The sequence below is a fragment of the Sapajus apella genome, unplaced genomic scaffold, assembly GCF_009761245.1.
Source record: "Sapajus apella isolate SASKATOON/1434 unplaced genomic scaffold, GSC_monkey_1.0 scaffold33, whole genome shotgun sequence".
NCBI lineage: Eukaryota > Metazoa > Chordata > Mammalia > Primates > Cebidae > Sapajus > Sapajus apella.
This window is the reverse complement of record NW_022436973.1, coordinates 6,294,768-6,319,019: the sequence shown is the minus strand read 5'-3', so window position 1 is coordinate 6,319,019 and position 24,252 is coordinate 6,294,768. Positions and strand designations below refer to the sequence as shown.

The 24,252-nt window shown below is 42.9% G+C and overlaps 1 protein-coding gene across 1 annotated transcript in view; it reads right to left on the bottom strand.

Moving 5' to 3' along the window:
* RBL1 (RB transcriptional corepressor like 1) overlaps positions 1–23,861 on the bottom strand; it is a 78,628-nt gene extending 54,767 nt beyond the window's left edge. The window contains exons 1-9 of the mRNA XM_032295013.1: positions 23,423–23,861; positions 15,417–15,550; positions 5,363–5,560; positions 4,317–4,381; positions 4,081–4,209; positions 3,809–3,969; positions 2,473–2,522; positions 923–1,109; positions 5–128 (exon numbers count right to left, since the gene is read on the bottom strand). Coding sequence (XP_032150904.1) covers positions 5–128; positions 923–1,109; positions 2,473–2,522; positions 3,809–3,969; positions 4,081–4,209; positions 4,317–4,381; positions 5,363–5,560; positions 15,417–15,550; positions 23,423–23,578 — 1,204 coding nt within the window. The 5' untranslated portion in view covers positions 23,579–23,861. The remainder of the gene's footprint in view (positions 1–4; positions 129–922; positions 1,110–2,472; positions 2,523–3,808; positions 3,970–4,080; positions 4,210–4,316; positions 4,382–5,362; positions 5,561–15,416; positions 15,551–23,422) is intronic.
* Between the last annotated feature and the right edge of the window lie 391 nt (positions 23,862–24,252).

The following is a 24,252-nucleotide window of genomic DNA, read 5'->3' as shown; positions in this document are numbered from 1 at the left end:
AGACCAGCCACAATACTCTGTAACCGGCTCACACTTTGGGTGGCTGATGCAACAGGAGTAATGAGTGCTTCTTTTTCTCGTAAATATCTCCGTCCTGTCAGTGGGGTAGAAGGTGCAAATGATCTTTTCTGTCAGAAAAGAAAAATCTGTGAGTTTTTAAAAGTTATCATCTTCCTCATTATGTGTTTAATTCAGTACATATATCATCTTCTCTATTCATAATATCCATGAAACTTTTAGCAGTACTATGCTAATAACATCCTTATATTTAAATAACATTTTTAAAGCACTTTCTACATATAATTTCATTTAATCGTCACATCACTGATTTGAAAGATAATGTATACATATTTTAATATTATATATGAGGAAACGAGAACAGAGAAATTAAAAAACTTGTTTCAGCTGACAAAGTTTGGACTAAAACTTGGGGTTTTCTATGTTCTAGATAAGTGAATTTTCCATTGGATCTCTTCCTCCAACCCATTTTACCCATAAATACAGAATTAAGCCTTGGCCATTAACAATCGAGTCCTGAGTTTTATGGCTTAAGTTACAGAAAAACACATAGTTTGTGTCATGGGTAGGAAAGCAAACTAAATTTTAAAGCAATGAAATAGAGGCTAAGTTGAAGCAAAGAAAGAATGGTAAGAAAGCAAAACTTCCTCTTTATGTCAAAAGAAACATACTCTACTAATAAACCAAGGCATGCTGGGAAAATGGATGTAAAAAATGAATAGTAAGAAATAAGATAAAAATACTAAATGCCAGTTTTAAAAATTACCTTTTAAGGCTTTCATGGGAAATATGAATTAGTAGAAGAAAATCAAGATTTAACTTGAAAGGTGCTTCTGCTGTTAGTAGAATCACACACACAGAGAAAAAGATCATTCAAGATTGAGGCCAGGCTAGGTTATATTACTTTTTCAAAGTGTTGTTGAAGGTTATACTCCACATTAGCCTGTGCTGTCATTTTCCCTAGTGAGATGTCACCAGTGAACTTTTGAGGTGTTCCAATTTCCTCTTCTGCATCTGCTCCCAAAAAGATCCTCTCATCAAAATCACCAACAGTTAGAACATATTCTTCATACTCTTTATTCACTGCTTTGCTGCAAAGAGAATTATTTTAAGCTATAATAATAATACTAAGTTATACAATGGATTTATCTTGACTTGAAGACGGCTTTAGTGTTTACAGCTTAGAAAACTTGACAACTAATTTTTAACTCTGCCCATCTAACAATATCAGAGGGTCCTACCTGATTATGCACATTCTTCACATTCATTTACAAGGCCAGTGAGTTACTTTGAAAAGTGAGTAAAAAAGTGACGACCTATACTTAATCTGAAAACTAGTTGAATCTGATTAATGACAATGGGTTCTGATCACTAACAGAACAATAGTTGCTTTGAATTATGGGAGGTGGGGGTTGCAGTGAGCCAAGATCACACTACTACACTCTAGCCTGGCAACTGGGCAAGACTCTATCTCAAAAAAAAAAAAAAAAGAAAGAAAGAAAAGAAATAAGGGCACTGCCAACATGTACTAATGATGTAACATCAAATACAGAGTGACTGGGTCCATTTATAAGTTTCTCACGGGAGTAGCTGTTTTGTCTATTTGTTTTTGTTTTTTTTTAAAGAGTCTCACTCTGTCACCCAGGCTGGAATACAGTGGCATGATCTCAGCTCATTGCAACCTCTGCCTCCCAGGTTCAAGCAATTCTCCTGCCTCAGCCTCCCAAGTAGCTGGGACTACCAGCATGCGTCACCAAATCTGGCGAATTTTTGTATTTTTAGTAGAGATGGGGTTTCCCAGGCTGGTCTCAAACTTCCAGCTAATTTTTGTATTTTTAGTAGAGATGGCGTTTCATCATGTTGGCCAGGCTGGTCTCAAACTCCTGACCTGAAGTGATCCGCCTGCCTCGGCCTCTCAAAGTGTTGGGATTATAGGCGTAAGCCACCATGCCTGGCCTTTCTTTCTTCTTTTTTTTTTTGAAACAGGGTCTCGCTCTGTCACCTAGGCTGAAGTGCAGTGGTGCAATCACAGCTCACTGCAACCTCGATCTCCTGGATTCAAACGATCCATCCTACCTCAGCCTCCCAAGTAGTTGGGACTACAGGCTCACGTCACTATGTCCAGCTGATTTCTGATTTTTGTATTTTATGTAGAGACAGGGTTTCACCATGTTGTCCAGGCTGGCCTCCAACTTCTGAGCTCAAGCAATCTGCCTGCCTTGGCCCTCCAAAGTGCTGGGATTACAGGTGCGAGCCACTGTGCTCGGCCTTGATTTCTTAAAATAAATGTATTTAAAGCCAATGACTCTTAGTGATAATACCCATTCAATGCCACTAAAGCAGAGAGAACTTGAATTTGGACGTTTTACTTTGATGTAATGTTATGCTTAACAAATTTTAATAAATTAACAAATACTTGTGATTTGCCAGGCACCATTAGTACTACATATTTACCTATTATCAGTAAAACTTGAAAGGTCCAGGAGGCATTCTCCTTTTAGTATCTGTGAAGAAAAAATTATTTTGGGATACCATATCATTAAGCATATTAATACATACACAAAAACATTTATCTAAATTTACAGATTAATACACACATAATTTATTTAAATTTCCATATTAAGTTATAATACACACACAAAACAGAATTATTAAATATTTCTTTCAGACTATGAAAACCTATTTAGCATGCAAATAACATTTTTTTTTTAATTTTTTTTATTATTATTTTTTTTTTAGACAGAGTTTCACTCGTGTTACCCAGGCTGGAGTACAATGGCGCGATCTCGGCTCACCACAACCTCCGCCTCCTGGGTTCAGGCAATTCTCCTGCCTCAGCCTCCTGAGTAGCTGGGATTACAGGCACACGCCACCATGCCCAGCTAATTTTTTGTATTTTTTTTTGGTAGAGACGGGGTTTCACCATGTTGACCAGGATGGTCTCGATCTCTTGACCTCGTGATCCACCCGCCTCGGCCTCCCAAAGTGCTGGGATTACAGGCTTGAGCCACCGCACCCGGCCCTGCAAATAACATTTTTTTAAACTTTTTTTTTTTTTTTTGGTTTGAGGCCTAACTACATTTAATGGCTTGATGTTGGGGAAATAAGAAATTGAGACCCAAAAGAACAAGCCAATTCATCAATGTAGAAATAAGTTAATGACTGAGGAGAAAATATCCAGAATGCACACAGATAGCCTGTACAAGTGGCTACAAAACTATAATGGATTTTCTGCTTGATTTACATGGAATTAAAACTGTAGTTGTTACACATTATCCTACTTTTAGTAAACAGTCAGCAGTTATTCAAATTATGGCAGTAAGCTAGCCAGCTTATTCTGACTTCCTGTCTTTCCTAATTCTTTGTCAGCTTTACTCTGATGTTCTATTCTGTTTTTTTTTTTTTTTAGTAGAGACAGGGTTTCTCCATGTCAGTCAGGCTGGTCTTGAACTCCTGACCTCAGGTGATCCGCCCGCCTTGGCCTCCCAAAGTGTTGGGATTACAGGCCTGAGTCACCACACCTGGCCTATTCTGTTCTTTACAATTCTTTATCAGTTGCCTCTGACAGTATGTTTACCTAACAGTACATATAATAGTTGGTCACATTTTTCAACAGCTGTTTCTCACATCACACAAGCTCATAAAGAAATTCTGAATTACAGCAGAGGCTAAAGCCTGGGAATCCTGACCCTGAGTTCTATATTGTTGAGAACTTGCTTAAAACATTTTTTTCTTTAGACATTACTGCTGACCTGTAAGCATCTCAGTCATTTAATTATAAGTACAGTACCTTCCTGTCAAAGAGTTTTGAAATGTATGGCTTAAAGTAGTGCTCCTTTATTCCTTTTGCTTCTACTAGAAGTCCATCATGCAGTTCACATAGTACAGCAATGATGCAGGGTGGCTCCTCAGAAGCCCTAAAGTCAGCAGTATGAAAGTCAGATGGTAAACCTAGTTTGACAGTGTAGGAAGAGGAACAGAGGGAAAAAAACATGGTCAACTTTTAAAAGTCTTTTTCTAAAAACTGATAATCATTTTTCAAAAATAAATGAAAGGTCTTACCTTTAAATGATGGATTTAGCAAGTCTTGTCTATTTGGGCACATAATGGCATTGGCAAAAATCAGATCCAAGCAGCACAGAAGTAAATGATAAGAGTTTACTAAGTCATCCCCAATCATCCGAAAATTACCTTTATAAGAAAAAAAAAAAAAAAGACACAAAAACAGAAACTTCTCATGTCAAATAGCACCAAGTTCCCACAGCAGAAATGTAAGACCACTGAAAGTGCCATCTTACCCTTAGTAAAAACAAAGAGTGTCCAACAGAAATTAAACAGGTCCTTAACACTGCAAGGAATCCTCCTAAAAAGGGAAAAAAATTACTTTGTGTCTGACTATCTTGTTAAATATCATATAAATTGAAATAGTAAATATAAATATCAAATAGATCAAATTACACATGAAATTCCATTCATGAAGAAAAGTAATCTATCACTTATGAAATGGACTTAAGTAAGCCTTTCCAATCTGCATAAAATAATCAGAACATAGGGCCGGGTACAGTGGCTTACACCTGTAATCCCAGCACTTTGGGAGACTGAGGCAGGTGAATCACGTGAGGTCAGGAGTTCAAGACCAGCTCTGGCCAACATGGTGAAACCTTGTCTCTACTAAAAATACAAAAAATTAGGCTGGGCGTGGTGGCTCACACCTGTAATCCCAGCACTTTGGGAGGCTGAGGCAGGCAGATCACCTGAGGTCGGGAGTTCGAGATCAGTCTGACCAACATGGAGAAACCCCATCTCTACTAAAAATACAAAATTAGCTGGGCGTGGTGGTGCATGCCTCTAATCCCAGCTACTCAGGAGGCTGAGGCAGGACAATTGCCTGGACCTGGGAGGTGGAGGTTGCGGTGAGCTGAGATCGTGCCATTGCACTCCAGCCTGGGCAACAAGAGTGAAACTCCGTCTCAAAAAAATATATATAAAAAATTAGCTGGGTATGGTGGTATGCGCCTGTAATCCCAGCTACTCCAGAGGCTGGGGCAGCAGAATCGCTTGAACCCAGGAGACGGAGGTTACAGTGAGCTGAGATCATGCCAGCCTATGCCAGCCTTTGCAACAGACTGAGACTCCTTCTCAAAAAAAAAAAAAAAAAACAGAACATAGAAAAATAAGTAAAAGTATTACCCTGAATTTCCAGGTATAGATAATTGTACATGAATTTAAAAAGAAAATAATTAAGTTCTTTGCAGGAATACTTTTCATAAAAAGTTGACTTTCAAAAAAGTAAATTCTCTTAGTTTGTGTCATAGTCTTTATTATATATGGATTAAGGGCTCACCTCTGCTTCCTGCTTCGTAACTTTGGTGGTTCTTCATATGGATTTTGAAATATGTCTAAAAAAATTGGCTGAAATTTTTTGAAAATTACAGTAGACACCTCAAAATTTCTCTCTAGCCTTTCTATACGTTCACGAAATTCTTGTGGTAGGTTTGACATGTCCATCCATTTCTTCATTTTACTAAAAAACTGTATTAAACTAAAAAAAAAAAAAGAAAAAGGGCACCTTTAAAATTCATTTATATAATGGACTGAAAAGGAAACATTCTATTCACAACTAAGATTTTTATTAAAAAGCCAGACTCCCCGGGCAACATAGTAAGATCTCATCTCTACAGAAATTTTAAAAGTTAACTGGGCATGGTGGCATGCACCTGTAGCTCTAGGTACTTGGGAGGCTGAGGTAGAATTGCTTGAGCCCAGAAGGTCAAGGCTGCAGTGAGCGTCGATCATGCACTCTAGCCTGGGTGACAAAGTAAGACACTGTCTCACATGAACAATGATCAAATACCACCCCTCAAGCCTAAATTTAATTAAAACAAACAAACAAAAATCCTCACTATAAAATTACTTTGGTTTCCAGGATCACCAGGGGAATATAGGTTATTAATTAGTGGTTATCACATAAAGCGTAACTTATATGGAGGAAGTAAAAGCACCTATCTAATTCCTTTATTCTCTACATCACCTAGACAATATTCTGCATAAAATTTACAAAGTTAATGTTAGTTAACAGATTAATAGGTTATAAAATTAGTTTGAGGAAAAACAGAAGTCTCCCAAATGGAAAGACAATCCCATTTTCCAAATGAGAATTTGATTGCAAAGCACCAGATTGCTACAGGTTAGGAGTAAAATTCAAGAGTTTGAGTTCCAATGTATGTGTTGCCACCACCAAAAGTAAAGAAGGTAGCACATACTCAGAAAAAACTTAATAGCTCTGCTGCCCAGGTGGGAGTGCAGTGGCACCATCTTGGTTCATTGCAACTTCAGCTTCCTGGGTTCAAGCAAGCTACCATGCCCGGCCCAATTCTGGGTGCATTTTTAATGTTAGTGTGATTTTAGAAGAAAAACCTGTCATGTCAAAGCTCACTTAATTAAAGATCTACCAATATATACAGAATCATACGTATATATATACACATACACTCACACACACATATATTTTGAAATGGAGTCGCACTCTGTTGCCCTGGCTGGAGTGCAGTGGTATGATCTCAGCTCACTGCAACCTCTGCCTCCCAATCAAGCAATTCTCCTGCCTCAGCCTCTTGACAGCTGGACTACAGGCATGCACCACGATGCCTGGCTATATTTGTATTTTAAGTAGAGATGGGTTTCACCATGTCACCCAGGCTGATCTTGAACTCCTGACCTCAGGTGATTCACCTGCCTTGGCTTCCCAAAGTGCTTGGATTACAGGTGTGAGCCACCATGCCCGGCCAATACTTATAATTTTTTCCTTTTTTAAGGCAACAGAAGACATTAACAGCAAATCATCCAAAGCTGTTTAACATGGTTTGGATGTTTTGTCCCCTCCAAATCTCATGTTGCAATGTAATTTCCTTGGCTGGACATGGTAGCTCATGCCTGTAATCCCAACACTTTGGGAGGGTGAGGATGGAGGATCACCTGAGCCCACCAGTTTGAGAACAGCCTAGGTAACATAGTCAGAACTCGTCTCTACAAAAAATTTAAAAGTTGGCCAGGTGCAGTAGCTCATGCCTATAATCCTAGCACTTTGGGAGGCCAAGGCAGGTGGACCACGAGGTCAGGATCACAAGACCAGCCTGACCAACATGGTGAAACCCGTCTCAACTAAAAATACAAAAATTAGCCGGGCATGGTGGCACATGCCTATATTCCAGCTACTCGAGAGGCTGAGGCATGAGAACTGCCTGAACCCGAGAGGCAGAGGTTGTAGTGAGCTGAGATTGCACCACTGCACTGAAGCCTGGGCAAGGGCATGAGACTATCTCAAAAAAAAATTTTTTCAAGTTAATCATGCATGGTGGTGTATGCTTGTGGGCCCAGCTACTCAGGAAGCTGAGGTAGGAGGATCACTTGAGCCTGGGGGATTGAAGCTGCAGTGAGTCATAATCATGCCACTGCACTCCCACCTGGGCAACAGAGTAAGACCCTGTCTCAAAAAAATGAAAAAGAAATGTGACTTCCAATGCTGGAGGTGGGCCTAGTGGGAGGTGTTTGGGTCATGGGAGCAGATCCCTCACGAATGGCTTAGTGCTGTCCTCATGGTAATGAATTTAGTTCTTACATGAGATCTGGTCCTTTAAAAGAGTGTGGCACTTCCCACCCTCAATTGCTCCTGTTCTCATATAATATTCTTCCTCCCGCTTCACCTTCCACCATGACTGTAAACTTCCTGAGGCCCTCACCAAGAGCAGATGCCAGCCCCATGCTTCCTATATGGCCTGCAGAACCCTGGGCCAATTAAAGCTCTTTTTTTAAAAAAATAAGTCACCCAGCCTCAGGTATTCCCTCATAGTAACGTAAAATGTCCTAATATAGCATTCAAACTCTAGATATGCTCATTAAAATCTGACACTCTTAAGAATCTCATTAAAAGATTCTTAACAATAGCAGCGAAAAATTTGTCAAATTACTAAATATTTTGTGGCTCACAAAAAATTATATCCTTGCCGGGCGCGGTGGCTCACGCCTGTAATCCCAGCACTTTGGGAGGCCGAGGCGGGTGGATCACGAGGTCAAGAGATCGAGACCATCCTGGTCAACGTGGTGAAACCCCGTCTCTACTAAAAATACAAAAATTAGCTGGGTATGGTGGCGCATGCCTGTAATCCCAGCTACTCAGGAGGCTGAGGCAGGAGAATTGCCTGGACCCAGGAGGCAGAGGTTGCGGTGAGCCGAGATCGCGCCATTGCACTCCAGCCTGCGGAACAAGAGCAAAACTCCGTCTCAAAAAAAAAAAAAAAAAATTATATCCTTATAGAAGACTTAAATATTTTTGTTTTTGGCTGGGTGTGGTGGCTCATGCCTGTAATCCCAACACTTTGGGAGGCCGAGGCGGGTGGATCACCTGAGGTAGGGAGTTCAAGACTAGCCTGACCAACATGGAGAAACCCCACCTCTACTAAAAATACAAAATTAGCCAGGCATGGTGGCAGGTGCCTGTAATCCCAGCTACTTGGGAGGCTAAGGCAGGAGAATCACTTGAACCCGGGAGGTGGAGGTTGTGGTGAGCCTAAACAGAGCCACTGCACTCCAGCCTGGGAAACAAGAGTGAAACTCCTTCTCAAAAAAAAAATTGTTTTCATTTTTGGATGATCAGTATGTGAAACCCTTTGCTTTGAGGAAATTTCCACTTTTGAGCCTTGTCTACCACTAGACAGATCAGCTTTACTGGCAGCCAGGATGAAGGCATATAATCTGATATCCTTTATGAGATACATCTGCTTGAGATTTTGATCTGAAGCTGGTGCTGCAGAGAAGTGAGGAAGTGGTAAATCCTTATAGTGGGATCTATAGCAATATTTAGCTCCTGGGGCAAATAAAGTGGCAATGTCCAGGGACAGCACTGCTAGCAATGCAAACTGTGTCCTTGCTAGATGGATTCTCTGATATGCTTTTTGGCTGTGTGGCCAGCCTCCTTTTGTTCCTGGCCTTTTCTAAGCCTAGTCTTCTTAAGTCATCCTAAAGAGTTTATCACCTATCCAATACTTCCTTTCTCCTTAAGTTAGCCAAAGTTGGTAAGTGATATCTTTTATTTTTTTGAGACAGGGTCCCACTCTGTCACTAAGGCTGGAGTACAGTGGTGTGGTCGTGGCTCACTGCAGCCTCGACTTCCTGGGCTCAAGTGATAGATCCTCCTGCCCCAGCCTCCCAAGTAGTTGGGACTACAGGAATGTGCCAACACACCCAGCTAATTTTAAAAAGTTTTTAAGAGATGGGGTCTCACTTTTTGTTGCCTAGGCTGACACCTGCTTTCTATAAACAAGAGCCTTGACTACATCATCATATAACGCATTGTACATACTGTTCTCACAAGAATGGCTTTCCTAGACTAGAACAAAATGCATCAGAGTGTTTGGAAAAAACATACAAACCTTATAGCACTGTTATCACTTAAACCATGATTACAACTTTTAAGACTAAAGTAAGGAGCAAAGTAAACTTCACAGCTTTCTATTCATTGGGATTCTGTTATAAAGAATATGCTACTGTTAGGTGTAGTGGCTCACACCTGTAATCCTAGCACTTTGGGTGGCTGAGGTAGGAGGACAGCTTAAGCCCAGGAGTTTGAGACCAGCCTGGGCAACATAGTGAGACCTATTTTCTACAAAAAATTTAAAAATTAGCTAGACTTGGTGGTGTACACCTATAGTCCGAGCTACTCAAGGGGCTTAGGTAAGAGGACTGCTTGAGTCCAGGAGGTCAAGGCTGCAGTGAGCTGTGATACCACTGAATTCCAGCCTGGGTGACAGAGCGAGACCCTGTCTCAAAAAAAAAGAAGAAGAAGAAGAAAAAAGAATACATTAGTCAAACTGGGTGTGGCAGCATGCACCTGCAGTCCCAGATATTCAGGAGTCTTAGGCAGGAGGATTGCCTGAGCCAAGGAATTCAAGATAAGACTGGGCAACATAGTGTGATCTCATCTTATAAAAAAAATATTAAAAATATTTTAAGGCTGGCATGGTAGCTTACACCTGTAATGGTAGCACTTTGGGAGGCTGAGTAAGGGAGGATAGCTTGAGTCCAGGAGTTTGAGACCAGCCTGGGCAATATAGAGAGACACTGTCTCTACATAAAGTTTAAAAATTAGCTTGACATGGTGGCATGTACCTGTGGTCTTAGCTACTTGGGGAGCTGAGGTGGGTAGATCGCTTGAGCCTGGGAGACTGAGAGTGCAGTGAGCCATGATTGCACCACTGCACTCCAGCCTGGGTGACAGAGCAAGACCCTGTCACAGAAAAAAAAAAAAAATTTAAGAGAGAGAGAGAAAAGAGAATACACTATCCTAGCAAGCACATGAAAAGATGCTCAACATCATTAGCTATCAGGGAAATGCAAATCAAAACTGGGATGGCTACAATAAAAAGGATGGATAATAGCAAGAACTGGCAAGAATGTGGAGAAACTGGAAGCCTTGTAAACTCCTGGTGCGGCTGTAAACTGGTATAGCCACCTTGGAAAACAGCCTGATAGTTCCTCAAAAGGTTAAACATAGGGCTGAGAGCAGTGGCTCACGCTTGTAATCATAGCACTTTGGTTGGCTGAAGCAGGCAGATCACTTGAGGCCAGGAATTTGAGACCAGCCTGGCCAACATGGTGAAAACCTGTCTCTACTAAAAAATACAAAAATTCTCTGAGCATGGTGGTACACACCTGTAATCCCAGCCACTCAGGAGGCTGAGGCACAAGAATCGTTTAAACCCAAGAGGCGAAAGCTGTAGTGAGCCGAGATCATGCCACTGCACTTTAGCCTGGGTGACAGAGTGAGACTCTGTCTCAAAGAAAGGTTAAACATACAGTCACCATATGACTCAGCAATTCCACTCCTCTCTATACATGCTCAAAAGAAATAAAAAGATATATCCACATAAAAAGTTGTATACAAATGTTCATAGCAACACTAATCATAATAGCCAAAAGGCGGAAATAACTAATAAATGAATAAACAAAATGTGGTATATCTATGAATGGAATATTATTCAACCATAAAAAGAACTGCTGATACATGCTGCATCATGGATGGACCTTGAAACCATTATCCTAAATCAAAGAAGCCAACACAGAAGACCACATATTATATGATTCCATTTATATAAAATGTCCAGAATAGAAAACTTCATAGAGACAGAAGTTAGATCAATGGTTACCAAGAGGTAGGTGTGGGGTTGTAATAAAAAGTGAATGCTAACAGGAGTTTCTTTTAGGGGTGATGAAATGTTCTAAAATGGATTTCACAACTCTGAAAATACAAAAAATCATGCAACTGTATAGTTTAAATGGATGAATTATATGGTATGTGGTAATATCTCAATAAGGCTGTTAAAAAAACCTCCCACAACACTACTCCAAAAATGTTGCAGTAAATATGTGTAAATATGTTTGAAGTATTAATCTGTTCACCTTTTTTTTTTTTTTGAGTTGGAGTCTCGCTCTGTTTCCAAGGTTGGAGTGCAGTGGCACGATCTTGGCTCACTGCAACCTCCACCTCGCAGGTTCAAGCAATTCTCCTGCCTTAGCCTCCCGAGTAGTTGAGATTAAATGGACACGCCCCCCTGTTTTGGTATATTTTTTTTTTTTTTTTTTTTTTTGAGATGGAGTTTCGTTCTTGTTGCCCAGGCTGGAGTGCAATGGCTTGATCTTGACTCACCAAAACCTCCACTTCCCAGGTTCAAGTGATTCTCCTGCCTCAGCCTCCTGAGTACCTGGGATTACAGGCATGCACCACCACGCCTGGCCAATTTTGTATATTTAGTAGAGATAGGGTTTCTCCATTTTGGTCAGGCTGGTTTCAAACTCCTGACTAAGGTGATCCACCCACCTTGGCCTCCCAAAGTGCTGGGATTATAGGTGTGAGCCACCATGCCTGGCCTAATTTTTGTACAACACAGAAGTCTTCCATATGTATAGCCTCTTTAGGACCCACAGAAGGGGCCAGGCATGGTGGCTCACTCCTGTTATCCCAGCACTTTGGGAGGCCAAGGTGGGTGGATCACGAGGTCAGAAGATTCAGACCATCCTGGCTAATATGGTGAAACCCCATCTCTATTAAAAATACAAAAAATTAGCCGGGTGTGGTGGCACGCGCCTCTAGTCCCTGCTACTCAGGAGGTTGAGGCAGGAGAATCACTTGAAACTGGGAAGCAGAGGTTGCAGTAAGCCAAGATCATGCCACTGCATTCCAGCCTGGGAGACAGAGCAAGACAGAGCGAGAATATGTCTCATTCTCTTCAGTGAAAGCAATTCTTTGAGCAATCATTATTCCAGGCTTTGCAGTTATGCCTTGACTTAATTGTAAACAAATGCAGCCAGGTGCGGTAGCTCATGCCTATAATCCCAGTACTTCAGGAGGCCAAGGCGGGCAGACCTCTGGAGCTCAGAAGTTCAAGACCAGCCTGGGCAATGTGGTGAAACCCCATCTCTACAAAAAACAAAACAAAACAAAACAAAAAACTACAAATATTAGCCTGGCATGGTGGTGTGCACCTGTAAGTCCCAGTTACTTTAAGTCCTATCAACTGAGCCAAGGAGGTAGAGACTGCAGTGAGCAGAGATGGCACCACTACATTCTAGCTGAAGCCACAGAGACCCTGTTTCAGGCCAGGCAAAAAAAAAAGAAAAGAAAAAAAACTCCCCCCAAAACAAATGCCATAACAGCAGTGTAGACAAACAAATGATTATAATTTTTAGAGTAAGTAACATTTTTTTGTTATCAAGTTTCCCAAGATCTAAACCAGCTGTTTAGCCAATCTTTTATTTGGGTCTTTGTAACGGACATTAACTTAGTGATGTTATCCAATTTATCTGGGATATAGACACTTAGTTTTTGAGTCCAGGGGTCAGCCAGTTGAGATTTTTAGATGCTGGGCTTGAAGTTGTTTTTTTTTTTTCTTTTTTGAGAAGGGTCTTGCTCTGTTACCTAGGCTAGAGTATAGTGGCATGATCAAAGCTCACTATAGTCTGAACTCCTGGACTCAAGCGATCCTCCTGCCTCACCCTCCCAAGACAGCTAGGACTACAGGTGCATATCACCACACCTTACTAATATTCTTTGTAAAATTTTTTTGTAGACACTAAAAAGTAGTCTGGCTGGGCCAGGGTCATAAGGTTTCTGTCTCACTAAGGGACAATGCAGGGGCTTCGGGACAAGAACACCACAAGCAGAAACCTCCAGGGATCTGCCTACCTCCTTCTTTTCCTCCTCCTCAGGCTGGGGACAGCCATGTCCCCTGCCAGTGCTGACAGGGTCAGCCCTGCACCTTAGTGGAGCAGAGCACAGCACAGTTTACCGAGGCTGAGCTGGGCCAGACAACAGCTAAGCAGCTGAGTTACTGTTTAATGGGTATAGTTTGGGAAGATAAGAAAGTTCAGGAGATGGTGGTGGTGATGATTAACAAAGTGAAGGTGAAGGTACATAATGCCACCGAACTTAAAAATAGTCAATTTTACGAATTTTATGTTATGTATATTTTACCCCACCACCACTACCACCTCCGCTGCCACCATATGCGTGCACGCGCGTGCGTGCGCGCGCACACACACACACACACACACACACACACGCAGGCAAGCTGACTCTCCATATCTGTGAGTTCCACATCCATGGTTTCAATCACACAACAAAAAATATTTGGAAAAAAAGGATGGTTTTGTCCGTATTGAACATGTACCAACTTTATTTCTTGTGATTATTCCCTAAACTATACAGTGTAACAACTACTTACACAGTATTTACATTGTATTAGGTATAATCCAGAGATGGGACCAGGTGTGGTGGTTCACACCTGTAATCCCTGCACTTTGGGAGGCAAAGGCGGGTGGATCCCCTGAGCTCAGGACTTGGAGACCAGCCTGCAGAACATGGTGAAACCCCATCTCTTAAGAAAAAAAAAAAAAAAAAAAAAAAGAGCTACAAAAATTAGCTGGGCATGGTGGCACACACCCGTAGTCCCAGTTACTCAGGAGGGTGAGGTAGGAGGATTGCTTGAATCTGGGAGGCAGAGGTTGCAGGGAGCCGAGATCATGTTACCATACTCTAGCCTGGGCAATAGAGTTAAGATTTTATCTCAAATAATAACAGTAATAAAAGTTAAAAAAAAATTATATTTAAGTTGAAATGTTGAAAACAGCCCAAATTATTATAAGTCAAAGCAAATAATATAATTTAACATTTTTATTTGAAGAAACACATTGGGGTAACTGCTCTTTTAGCATTAAAAATCCACTTAAAAACATTTTGGGGGAGGCTGGGTGCCATGGCTCATTCCTGTAATCTTAGCACTTTGGGAGGCAGAGGCAGGTAGATCACTTGAGGCAAGAGTTTGAGACCAGCCTGCCCAACATGGTGAAACCCTGTCTCTACTAAAATACAAAAATTATCTGAGCGTGGTAAAATGCACCTGTAGTCCCAGCTACTCGGCCGGCTGAGGTGGGAGGATTGCTCGAGCTTAGAAGGCAGAGGTTGGAGACCAAAAATCTAAAAACCCACCCCCCCCCCGGGGGGGAAAAAAAGTCCCTTCCCCAAAAAAAAAAAAAAAAAAAAAAAAAAGATTTAACACAGAGGTTTCTAGCAGAATTTAGGAAAGAATGGCAGAGAAAGGATATGAAAATTGGGAAAGGATTATCTATGTTATAACAAATTAAGAATTAAATGATGGCATGCAGTGGCTCACATCTATAATCCTAGCACTTTGGGAGGCCCAGGCGGGCAGATCATTTGAGGTCAGGAGTTTGAGTCCAGCCTGATGAACATGGTAAAATCCCATCTCTACTTAAAAAAATACAAAAAATTAGCTGGGCGTGGTGATGCACACCTGTAATCCCAGCTACTAGGGAGGCTGAGGCACAAGAATCACTTGAACCCGGGAGGGAGAGGTTGCAGTAATCCAAGATTGCATTACTACACTCCAGCCTGGGCGATACAGTGAGGCTACAACTCAAAAAAGAAAAAAAGCCAGGCGCCTTTTTACAGGCTCATGCCTGTAATCCCAGCACTTTGAGAGGCTGAGGCAGGCAGATCACCTGAGGTCAGGAGTTCAAGACTAGCCTGGCCAACACAGTGAAATCCCATTTCTACTAAAAATACAAAAATTAGCCAGGCATGGTGATAGGCGCCTGTAATCCCACCTACTTGGGAGGCTGAGGCAGAAGAATGGCTTGAACCTGGGAGGTGGAGGTTGCAGTGAGCTGAGATGTGTACTCCAGCCTGGGCAAAAAGGGCGAAACTCCATCTCAGGAAAAAAAAAAAAAAAGAATTAAATGAAGTCAAATGATTTCAAAATAAGAGAAAACTGATTCTAAAATTTAGAGCTTACATAACAACATTTGAAAACATCAAAGTGGTTTACCTCAATTTAGCTGAACGTAGTATTCTTGTGAGTGAAACACAGTTGCCTTCCATGATACCCTTTCCAACCGTGGGAATAATGCTTTTGCGGCATGCAACATATAATGAACATGCCAACCAGTGTGTAACTTCTCCCTGGCAACCAAAAGACAAACAGCAAAACAGATACAATATTATGTTAAAATGCTTGAATTCTAGAAACAAAAGATATGTAGAATTATCTGGTCTCAATTTTCCTTATGTAGACAAAGGGCCAGAGAAGTAAAGAGATTTGCCCAAGGTCACAAAGCTGTTAGTTGCAGCAATGAGTATAAAACTCCTTACTCTTAGTTCTGTGTTTTTACAACTATAACATGCTAAATTAATATTAACCTAAAGATAAAACCTGGCTTGATGGCTCATGTTTGTAATCCCAGTTACTCGGGAGGCTGAGATGTGAGTATTACTTGAGGCCAGGAGTTCAAGACTAGCCAGGGCAATGTAGCGAGACCCTGACTCTAAAAATGAAAATTAAAAAATTAGCCAGGCATGGTGGTGCTTGCCTGCAGTCCCAGCTACTTGGGTGGCTGAGGCAAGAGGATTGCTTAAGTGCAGGAGTTCAAGGCTGCAGTGAGCTATGTTCACGTCACTACATTCCAGCATAGGTAACTGAGGCGAGACCCTGTCTTTAAAAAATAAAAAGATAAGTCTTTCACCTACATGCCAAATCTAATACAGGCATATGCCACATAACAACATTTTGGTCAACGGTGAACCACATATACAATGGTAGTCACTTAAGATTGTAATACTGGCTGGGCATGGTGGCTCACACCTGTAATCCCAGCACTTTGGGAGGCCAGAGCGGGCAGATCACTTAAGGCCAGAGTTCAAGACCAGCCTGGCCAGCATGACAAAACTCTGTGTCTACTAAAAATACAAAAAATTAGCTAGGTGTGGTGGCACGTGCCTATAGTCCTAGCTACTCAGGAGTCTGAGGCAGGAGAATTGTTTGGACATGGGAGGCAGAGGCTGCAGTGAGCAGAGATTGTGCCATTGCACTCTAGCCTGGGCAACACAGGGACACTTCGTTCAGCTCCAAAAAAAAAAAAAAAAAAAAAGATTATAATACTGTATGTTCTAACTGTTCTATACCAAAAAAAAATTATAATTTACTGTACCTCTCTTATGTTTAGATACACAAATACTTACCATTATAGTCGTCTACAGTATTCAGTACAAAAACATGCTGAACAGGTTTGCAGCCCAAGAGCAATAGGCTACATTACACAGCCTAAGTATGTAAGAGGCTATGCTATCTAGGTTTGCGTAAGTATACTCTACGAAGTTTGCACAACAAAATCACCTAATGTTGCATTTCTTAGAATGTGTCCCTGCCTTTAAGGGAAGCATGACTGAATTATCAGAAGAGTTCTCTTAAAATTTATTAGTATGACTTTCTTGATTTTAGAAATGGCCTTGATGATCCTGAAGTTTCTTTCTACTGTTTTTATTTTTCTCTTTAACAAGTTTGGCAGGGAAAGGCAAAAACAGAGTAAAAAGTTGGCAACAGAGTCACACATAAAAAATTAATACTAATCTTGTGCAACATAAAGGAGACTGTCATTTTTTTCAGGTAAAAATTTGGGGGAATTATTTACCCCAAAACACGTCATCTTTAAAATATAGTCGTGCATTGCTTAATGACAGGGATATATTCTGAGAAATGCAATATTAGGCAATTTCGTTGTGCAAACATCATCGCATAGCCTACTAAACCTAGGCTAGATGGTACAGCTTATTGCTTCTAGGCTACAAACCTGTGGAGCATGTTACTATACTGAATACTGTTGGCAAATATAACACAATGGTAATTATTTGTGTATCTAAACACAGAAAAGATACAGCAAAAATAAAGTATGTGGTATGTGTGGTCCATCACTGACTGAAATGTTTTGCAGCACATGACTGTACTAAGCATGGCTCTCCGTATTAGCAAATATTTCAACTTACAATGCTACAAAAAAGGTGACATTTGGGAATTCAACAATTTTCTGCATTAGACTTGAGACATCTCCAAGCCAGAATCACTTCATGACTTCATTGCCGAAATACAATAGGTGAAGTTTAAGAATTAAGAATTACAGATAAATGCCAGGCACAGTGGTTCATGCTCATAATACCAGCACTTTGGAAGGCTGAAGCAGAGGATTGCTTGAGCTCAAGAGGTCAAGATCAGCCTGGGAAACGTAGTGGAAAAAATTAGTCGGGCATGTGGCACATGCCTATGGTTCCAGTTACTTGGGGAACTGAGATGGGAGGATTGTTTGAGCCAGAAGGTTAAGGGCTGTGATTGACCTGTTGGATTCCAGCACGGGTGAAAGAACAAGGCCCTATTTAAAAAAAAAAAAAAAAATTACAGATGTAATCTCATAGCACAACATAACAGGGCTATTATTCACTGTTCCACAGATTCTCTTTAAGACCAAATCCTAGAAGGATAAAAAGACTGATAAAAAGACTTCTTGAAATAATCTAAAAGAGATAGAGAGAAATGGGGTGGCCCTCAATAAACCCAATGTTCCTACCTTGAAGGAATGAGAAGTCTTATTTTCTCAAAGCACTAAATGAGGCAGGTAAGCTTAAGGATGAATATTTTTAGACGCTTTAATTAATGAATTGTTTGGGAATAGGGGCTGGTTGTGGTGACTTATGCATGTAGTCCCAGCACTTTGGGAGGCTGGTGTGGGTGGACTACTTGAGTTCAGGAGTTCAAGGCTAGCTTGGGTAACATGGCAAAACCCTATCTCTACAAAACACAAAAAAAACTAGCAGGACGTGGTGGCATGAGCCTGTAGTCCCAGTTACTCTGGAGGCTAAGATGGGAGAAGTGCTTGAAGCCAGGGAGGTTGAGGCTTCAGTGAGCCCTGATTGTGCCACTGAACTCCAGCCTGGGGGACAGAGCGAAACCCTGTCTTGAAAAAGAAAATTGTTAGGAAATAGCATCCAAATATTACGGAACCTTTGGATACAGGCTACCAAATAAAAATTCTAGCAAGATGGTGAAAATACAAGACCTAAAATTATCATTTTGATTTTTTTTTTAGACATAAAAGATACACTGATTTTTATTTTACTTTTTTTTTTGTTTTGAGATGAAGTCTCACTCTTGTTGCCTAGGATGGAGTGCAATGATGCAATCTCGGCTCACTGCAACCTCTGCCTCCCGGGTTCACGTGATTCTCCTGCCTCAGCCGCCCGAGTAGCTGGGATTATAGGCAGCTGCCACCATGCCCAACTAATTCTTTTTTTACCTTTTTTTTGAGACAAAGTCTAGCTCTGTCTCCCAGGCTGGAGTGCGGTGGTTTTATGGTGTTGGCCAGGCTGGTCTTGAACTCCTGACCTTGTGATCCACCTGCCTCAGCCTCCCAAAGTGCTGGGATTAAAAGCGTGAGCTACTGCTCCCAGCTGCCCAGCTAATTTCTGTATTTTTAGTAGAGATGGGGTTTCACTGTGTTGGTCAGGTTGGTCTCGAACTCCTGACCTCAAGAGATCCGCCTCCCAAAGTACTGGGATTACAGGCATGAGCCACTGCACCCAGACTATTTTACTTTTTAAAACAGGGTCTTACTCTGTTACCCTAGGCTGGAGTGCAGTGGTGCAATCAGGGCCACTGCAGCCTCAATCTCCTAGGCTCAAGGAATCCCCCCACCTTAGCCTCCAGAGTAGCTGGGACTAAAGGCACACACCACCACACCCAGCTAATTTTTGTAGAGATGGGGTTTTGCCATGTTGCCCAAGCTGATCTCAAACTCCTGGGCTCAAGTGATCCACCTGCCTCAGCCTCCCAAAATGTTGGGATAACAGGTGTGACCCGCCATGCCCAGTCTATTTTATTTTTTGTAGAGATAGGGCCTCACTATGTTGCCCAGGCTGGTCTTGAACTCCCGGGTTCAAGTGATCCTCCTGCCTCAGCCTTCTAAAGTGCTGGGATTATAGGCATGAGCCACTGTGCCTGGCCTGTTTTTCTTTCCTTAAAAAAGTCAACTATTTTATTCCATGAGAATAAAATAGAATACAATTCTATTTTATAAAATCCTATTTCATAAAATTCTATTAATTCTATGAGATCAGAAACCGTTTTTTGTATTTCTAAGGCCAATTTGTCAGGCCTTAGAAATATAAAAATAGTTTCTGATCTCATAGGTCTGGAGCTAAGAAGACAAACAGATACTGTTATTTATAATTGGGTTAGATTTAGAAGCTGTAAGAATTGAAGATAAAGCGTTGTAGGAGAATATAGTATAGTGGGTAACTGATTTTGACTAGAGTTTAGGGAAGGCATCACAAAAGATGACAAAATTTGTAAATCACTAAAAGTGTGAGCAGGGGCTTGTCAGGTAGAGCAGAGAGGGGTAGGGATTAAAGAAAGACTTTTTTATTTATTTTTTTTTTGAGACAGAGTCTTGCTATGTTGCCTGGCTGCAGTGCAGTGGTACGATCTTGGCTCACTGCAACCTCCGCCTTCTGGGTTCAAGTGATTCTCCAGCCTCAGCCTCCTGAGTAGCTGAGACTACAAGCGCCTGCCACCAAGCCCAGCTAATTTTCATGTTTTTAGTAGAGACAGGGTTGCACCATGTTGGCCAGGATGGTCTCAGTCTCCTGACCTCGCAATCCACCTGCCTCGGCCTCCCAAAGTGCTGGGACTACAGGCGTGAGTCACTATGCCCAGCCAGAGAAAGACTTTTAGGAAGCCATCTGAAATATTTAAAAATGACTACTCCAAATACCTTTTAACAAAAATTGATTTTAAAAAAAGAGAAGGAAAATAAAACACTGTATAGAATAAATACAAAATTTCAGTTCATACATTTTTTTTTTTTTTTTTTTTTTTGATAGAGACTTCCTCTGCCCCGCCTGCCAAAAAGTACAGTGGTGCAATCTCCACTCACTGCAGACTCTGTTCTCCTGGGTTCCAGCGATTCTCCTGCCTCAGCCTCCTGGGTAGCTGGGATTACAGGCATACACCACCACACCCGGCTAATTTTTATGTTTTTAGTGGAGATAGGGTTTTGCCATGTTGCCCAGGATGATCTCAAACTACTGACTTCAGGTGATCCGCCTGCCTCAGCCTCCCAAAATGCTGGGATTACAGACATGAACCACCGCGCCCATCCTATTTGTGCTTTCTAGAGCAAACATTGGGCTAGGCACTGTGGCTCATGCCTGTAATCCCAGCGCTCTGGGAGACTGAGGCAGAAGAATCACTTGAGACCAGTTCAAGACTAGCTCAGGCAACATAGTCAGATACTGTCTCCACAAAAAATTGAAAAATTAGCTGAGCACAGTGGTGCATGCCAATAGTCTCAGCTACTAGGGAGGCTGAAGCAGGAAGATCACTTGAGCCCAGGAGTATGAGTTTACAGTGAGCTATGATTGTGCCACTGCATTCCAGGCCTGGGCAAAAGAGCAAGACCCTGTTTTGTTTTTGTGTTGTTTTATTTATTTATTTTTTTTCAGATGGAGTTTCACTCTTGTTGTGAAGGGTGGAGTATAATGGCACGATCTTGGCTTGCTGCAACCTCCACCTCCCAGGTTTAATTGATTCTCCTGCCTCGGCCTCCCAAGTAGCTGGGATTACAGGTATATGTCACTACACCTGGCTAATTTTATATTTTTAGTAGAGATGGGGTTTCACCATGTTGGCCAGGCTGGTCTTGAACCCCTGACTTCAGGTGTTCTGCTCACCTTGGCTTCCCAAAGTTTTCTGTGGGATTAGGCCCCTGGCTTGATTCTGACTCATTATGACTGTTGGGATTACAGGCATGAGCCACTGTGCCTGGCCAAGACCCTGTTTCTAAGGAAAAAAAAAGGAAAGAAAAAAATAAATAAAGCAAACATTAAAGATGTATTCAACTCTGCCTACCTAGATATTTAGCTCTTCAACCTTTCTTGGTGTTGGGGGTGAGAGGAAAGATTCCAAGCAGAGGGAATAGCATGGATAAAGCACAAAACTGGGAACAAACTTGTCATATTCAAGAATCTGAAACAGGTACATGCCATGACTGTAGTTTGACACAGTAAATGCTTATTCAATGACAGACCTTCTGCAGGAGAGACCAAATGAGACCTAGGATGTCAGAAATGCTTTCTCAGACTTTCAAAAATCAATCTGTTTTCAACTGAGGGGCCATTCATTCTAATCTCCCCTACTTTCTTATTCTTTCCACAGCTTTCCAGTCATGCCACACACAGATGCGGACCACTGTCCTTTACCCAGTCTATCTAGTCCTGAAGACACACGAGTCTTTTTCAGGTACTTTTCCTTCATATACAGACACACATACAGTCAACATTTCCAACTCTATGCCTTTGAACCCAGCAATTATTTTGCTGGGTGATGAGTCAGCGGTGTGCCCTGGGCATGGGTCCAGTCCTCTTGGTACATGAAAGCCTTTGAACATGAAGCCACTGGAGTGCTACAGGAAGTATACTTCATCACAATTCTGTCTACACTGGCCTTATGCTTGCCTGGGTTTCTTTCTTTTTCTTTTTTTTTTTTTTGGAGACAAAGTCTCGCTCTGTTGCCCAGACTGGAGTGCAGTGGCACGATCTTAGCTCACTCCAACCTCTGCCTCCCCAGTTCAAGCAATTCTCCTGTCTCAGCCTCCCAAATAGCTGGGACTACAGGCACATGCTGCCAGGCCCACTAATTTTTTGTATTTTTTTCAGTAGAGACAGCATTTCATCACGTTGCTCAGGCTGGTCTTGAAATCCTGAGCTCAGGCAATCCAGTCACCTCGGCCTCCAAAAGTGCTAGGATTACAGGGCTGAGCCAACAGGTCTGGCCTCTTTCTTTTTTTTGAGACAGAGTCTTGCTCTGTCACCCAGGCTGGAGTGCAGTGGTGTGGTCTCTGTTGTTCACCGCAGCCTGTGCCTCCCGGGTTCAAGCGATTCTCCTGCCTAAGCCTCCCGAGTAGTTGTGATTACAGGCAGGTGCCACCATGCTCAGCTAATTTTTGTACTTTTAGTAGAGACAGTTTCACCATGTTGCCCAGGTTGGTCTCTAACTCCTGTCCTCAAGTGATCCGCCCCCCCTACTTCAGCCTCCCCAAGTGTTGGGCTACAGGCATGAGCCACCGCGCCCGGCCTGGGTTTCTGTATTAGAATAACCCTGGGCAAAACAACCTTCTGGGCATTGCTATTATCACCTGGAAAGGAGGTCTAGTATTCATTGGTATGCCATGTTCACAGGGCTGTTGTGAGGATAAAATGCAAGAACGATGAGGAAAATCGAGTAATTATAACTGACATTTATTTTTTTCAGAGCCAGACACTGATAGGAAGCATCAGGACGATGCTCTGACGGAGGAGGAAACGCGGGGCTGAGATCAGCTTCGTGTGCACATTGGCTTTGATCAAACTGCTGCCCAGCGACCAGCAGCTCCACCCTGGTGAAGCAGAGGGTGGGGGTTAAATGGCTCAGACTCTGGGTCTGGCTCCATGTATAAGTAAGTGTGACCCCGGGCCGGTAGCTTAACCTGTCTGGGGTTAAGCTGTTCGGTTAACCTAAGAGGAACGTGTCGGCTTCCTCTTGCGTGGAATGAGGACCGCAGAAGGGGTTCAGACGGAACTGAGCGAGAGGGTCCATTTAAAGCTCTGAGCAGTGGTGTCTTGGCGTGCAAATTCATTTTCACTTTTACCATTATGTTTGTTCTTACCTATTTAAGGGCAGCACCACGACGTTTGTGGCGCGCTCGGCGGGGTAGAGGGAAGTGTGCTCAGGAGGCCTGGGGTCTGAGTGGCGCGGGACCTAGGCCGCTCCTTTTTCGGGGCTTCAGTTTCCCGCCTCAAAATGATGGGTGGATTGGCTGAGTTACACCCAGCCTTCCCGCCCCTCGGCGTCAGGCTGGGCAGCGACCCTCCTCAGTGGGGAAACTCCCACCACCCCATAGGCCAGGGAAGAGGCGGGGCGGGGGTGGGGCCTGGCGAGGGTCAGGTCCCCCGGTCCCACCTGCCGCCGCTCACCTCTAGGCTGTAGTTGCCTCGGATGGCGGTGAAGTCGTCCAGGGCTTCGGCCGCGCTGCCTTCGTCCAGATTCAGCTCCTGGCACAGCGCCTGTAGCGCTTCCCCGGCTGCGGCGACCACCGCCGCCCCCTCGGTGCGGGGCTCGTACTCGAACATCTCTTCAGTCCCCGCGGGCGGCGCGCGACGGCCCCCGACTTCTTTCTCTCTCTCGGACGAGCTACCCACAACCACCTGCGCCAAAGCGCGCGAAAATCGGTGACTGCGGGGCGCCTTATCTTCCACCGTCTGCCTCCGCTTTTCTCTTCAAAAAAAGTCCGTTTTTTCCTCCGGAGCTCCTAGCCTTCCCTCTCCGGAAATGTGATAAGAAGACGGACCACAGATCCTGAATGACCTGGCCTTGGCCCTTGGCGGATCGCTGGGGGCCCAGCCGGCAGGGCAAAAAAAGAGCGGAGGGATCCGCAGCCTGCGCGCAGAGCCTGCTGGGAGGTGTAGTCCATCTCTTGGGAGATGAAGCACGCGACGTGCCCGTCTCCCTGGTTAGGCTCTTGGGTTTGGGCAGGGCTGGTATGCCTACTGCGAGGTGGCCTCGTGCAGCATAGTGAGATGCCTCCTCTATCCATGGGCCCTGGGATTGTCACTGTTTCTCCTGCCTCAGGCTCCTTTTTAGAAAAAAAGGACGAAGAGGGGCTCTTGGGACTCTCCCCAACGTCCCAGTGCCCAGTGAGCGATTCTCTAAATGACCGCGGGGAAGGACTGGTGAGGGTTATTACGAGACGGATCCTGATCTCGTGTTAGTCACACGAGGCGGGCAGAGAGGACTGCAGTAATGA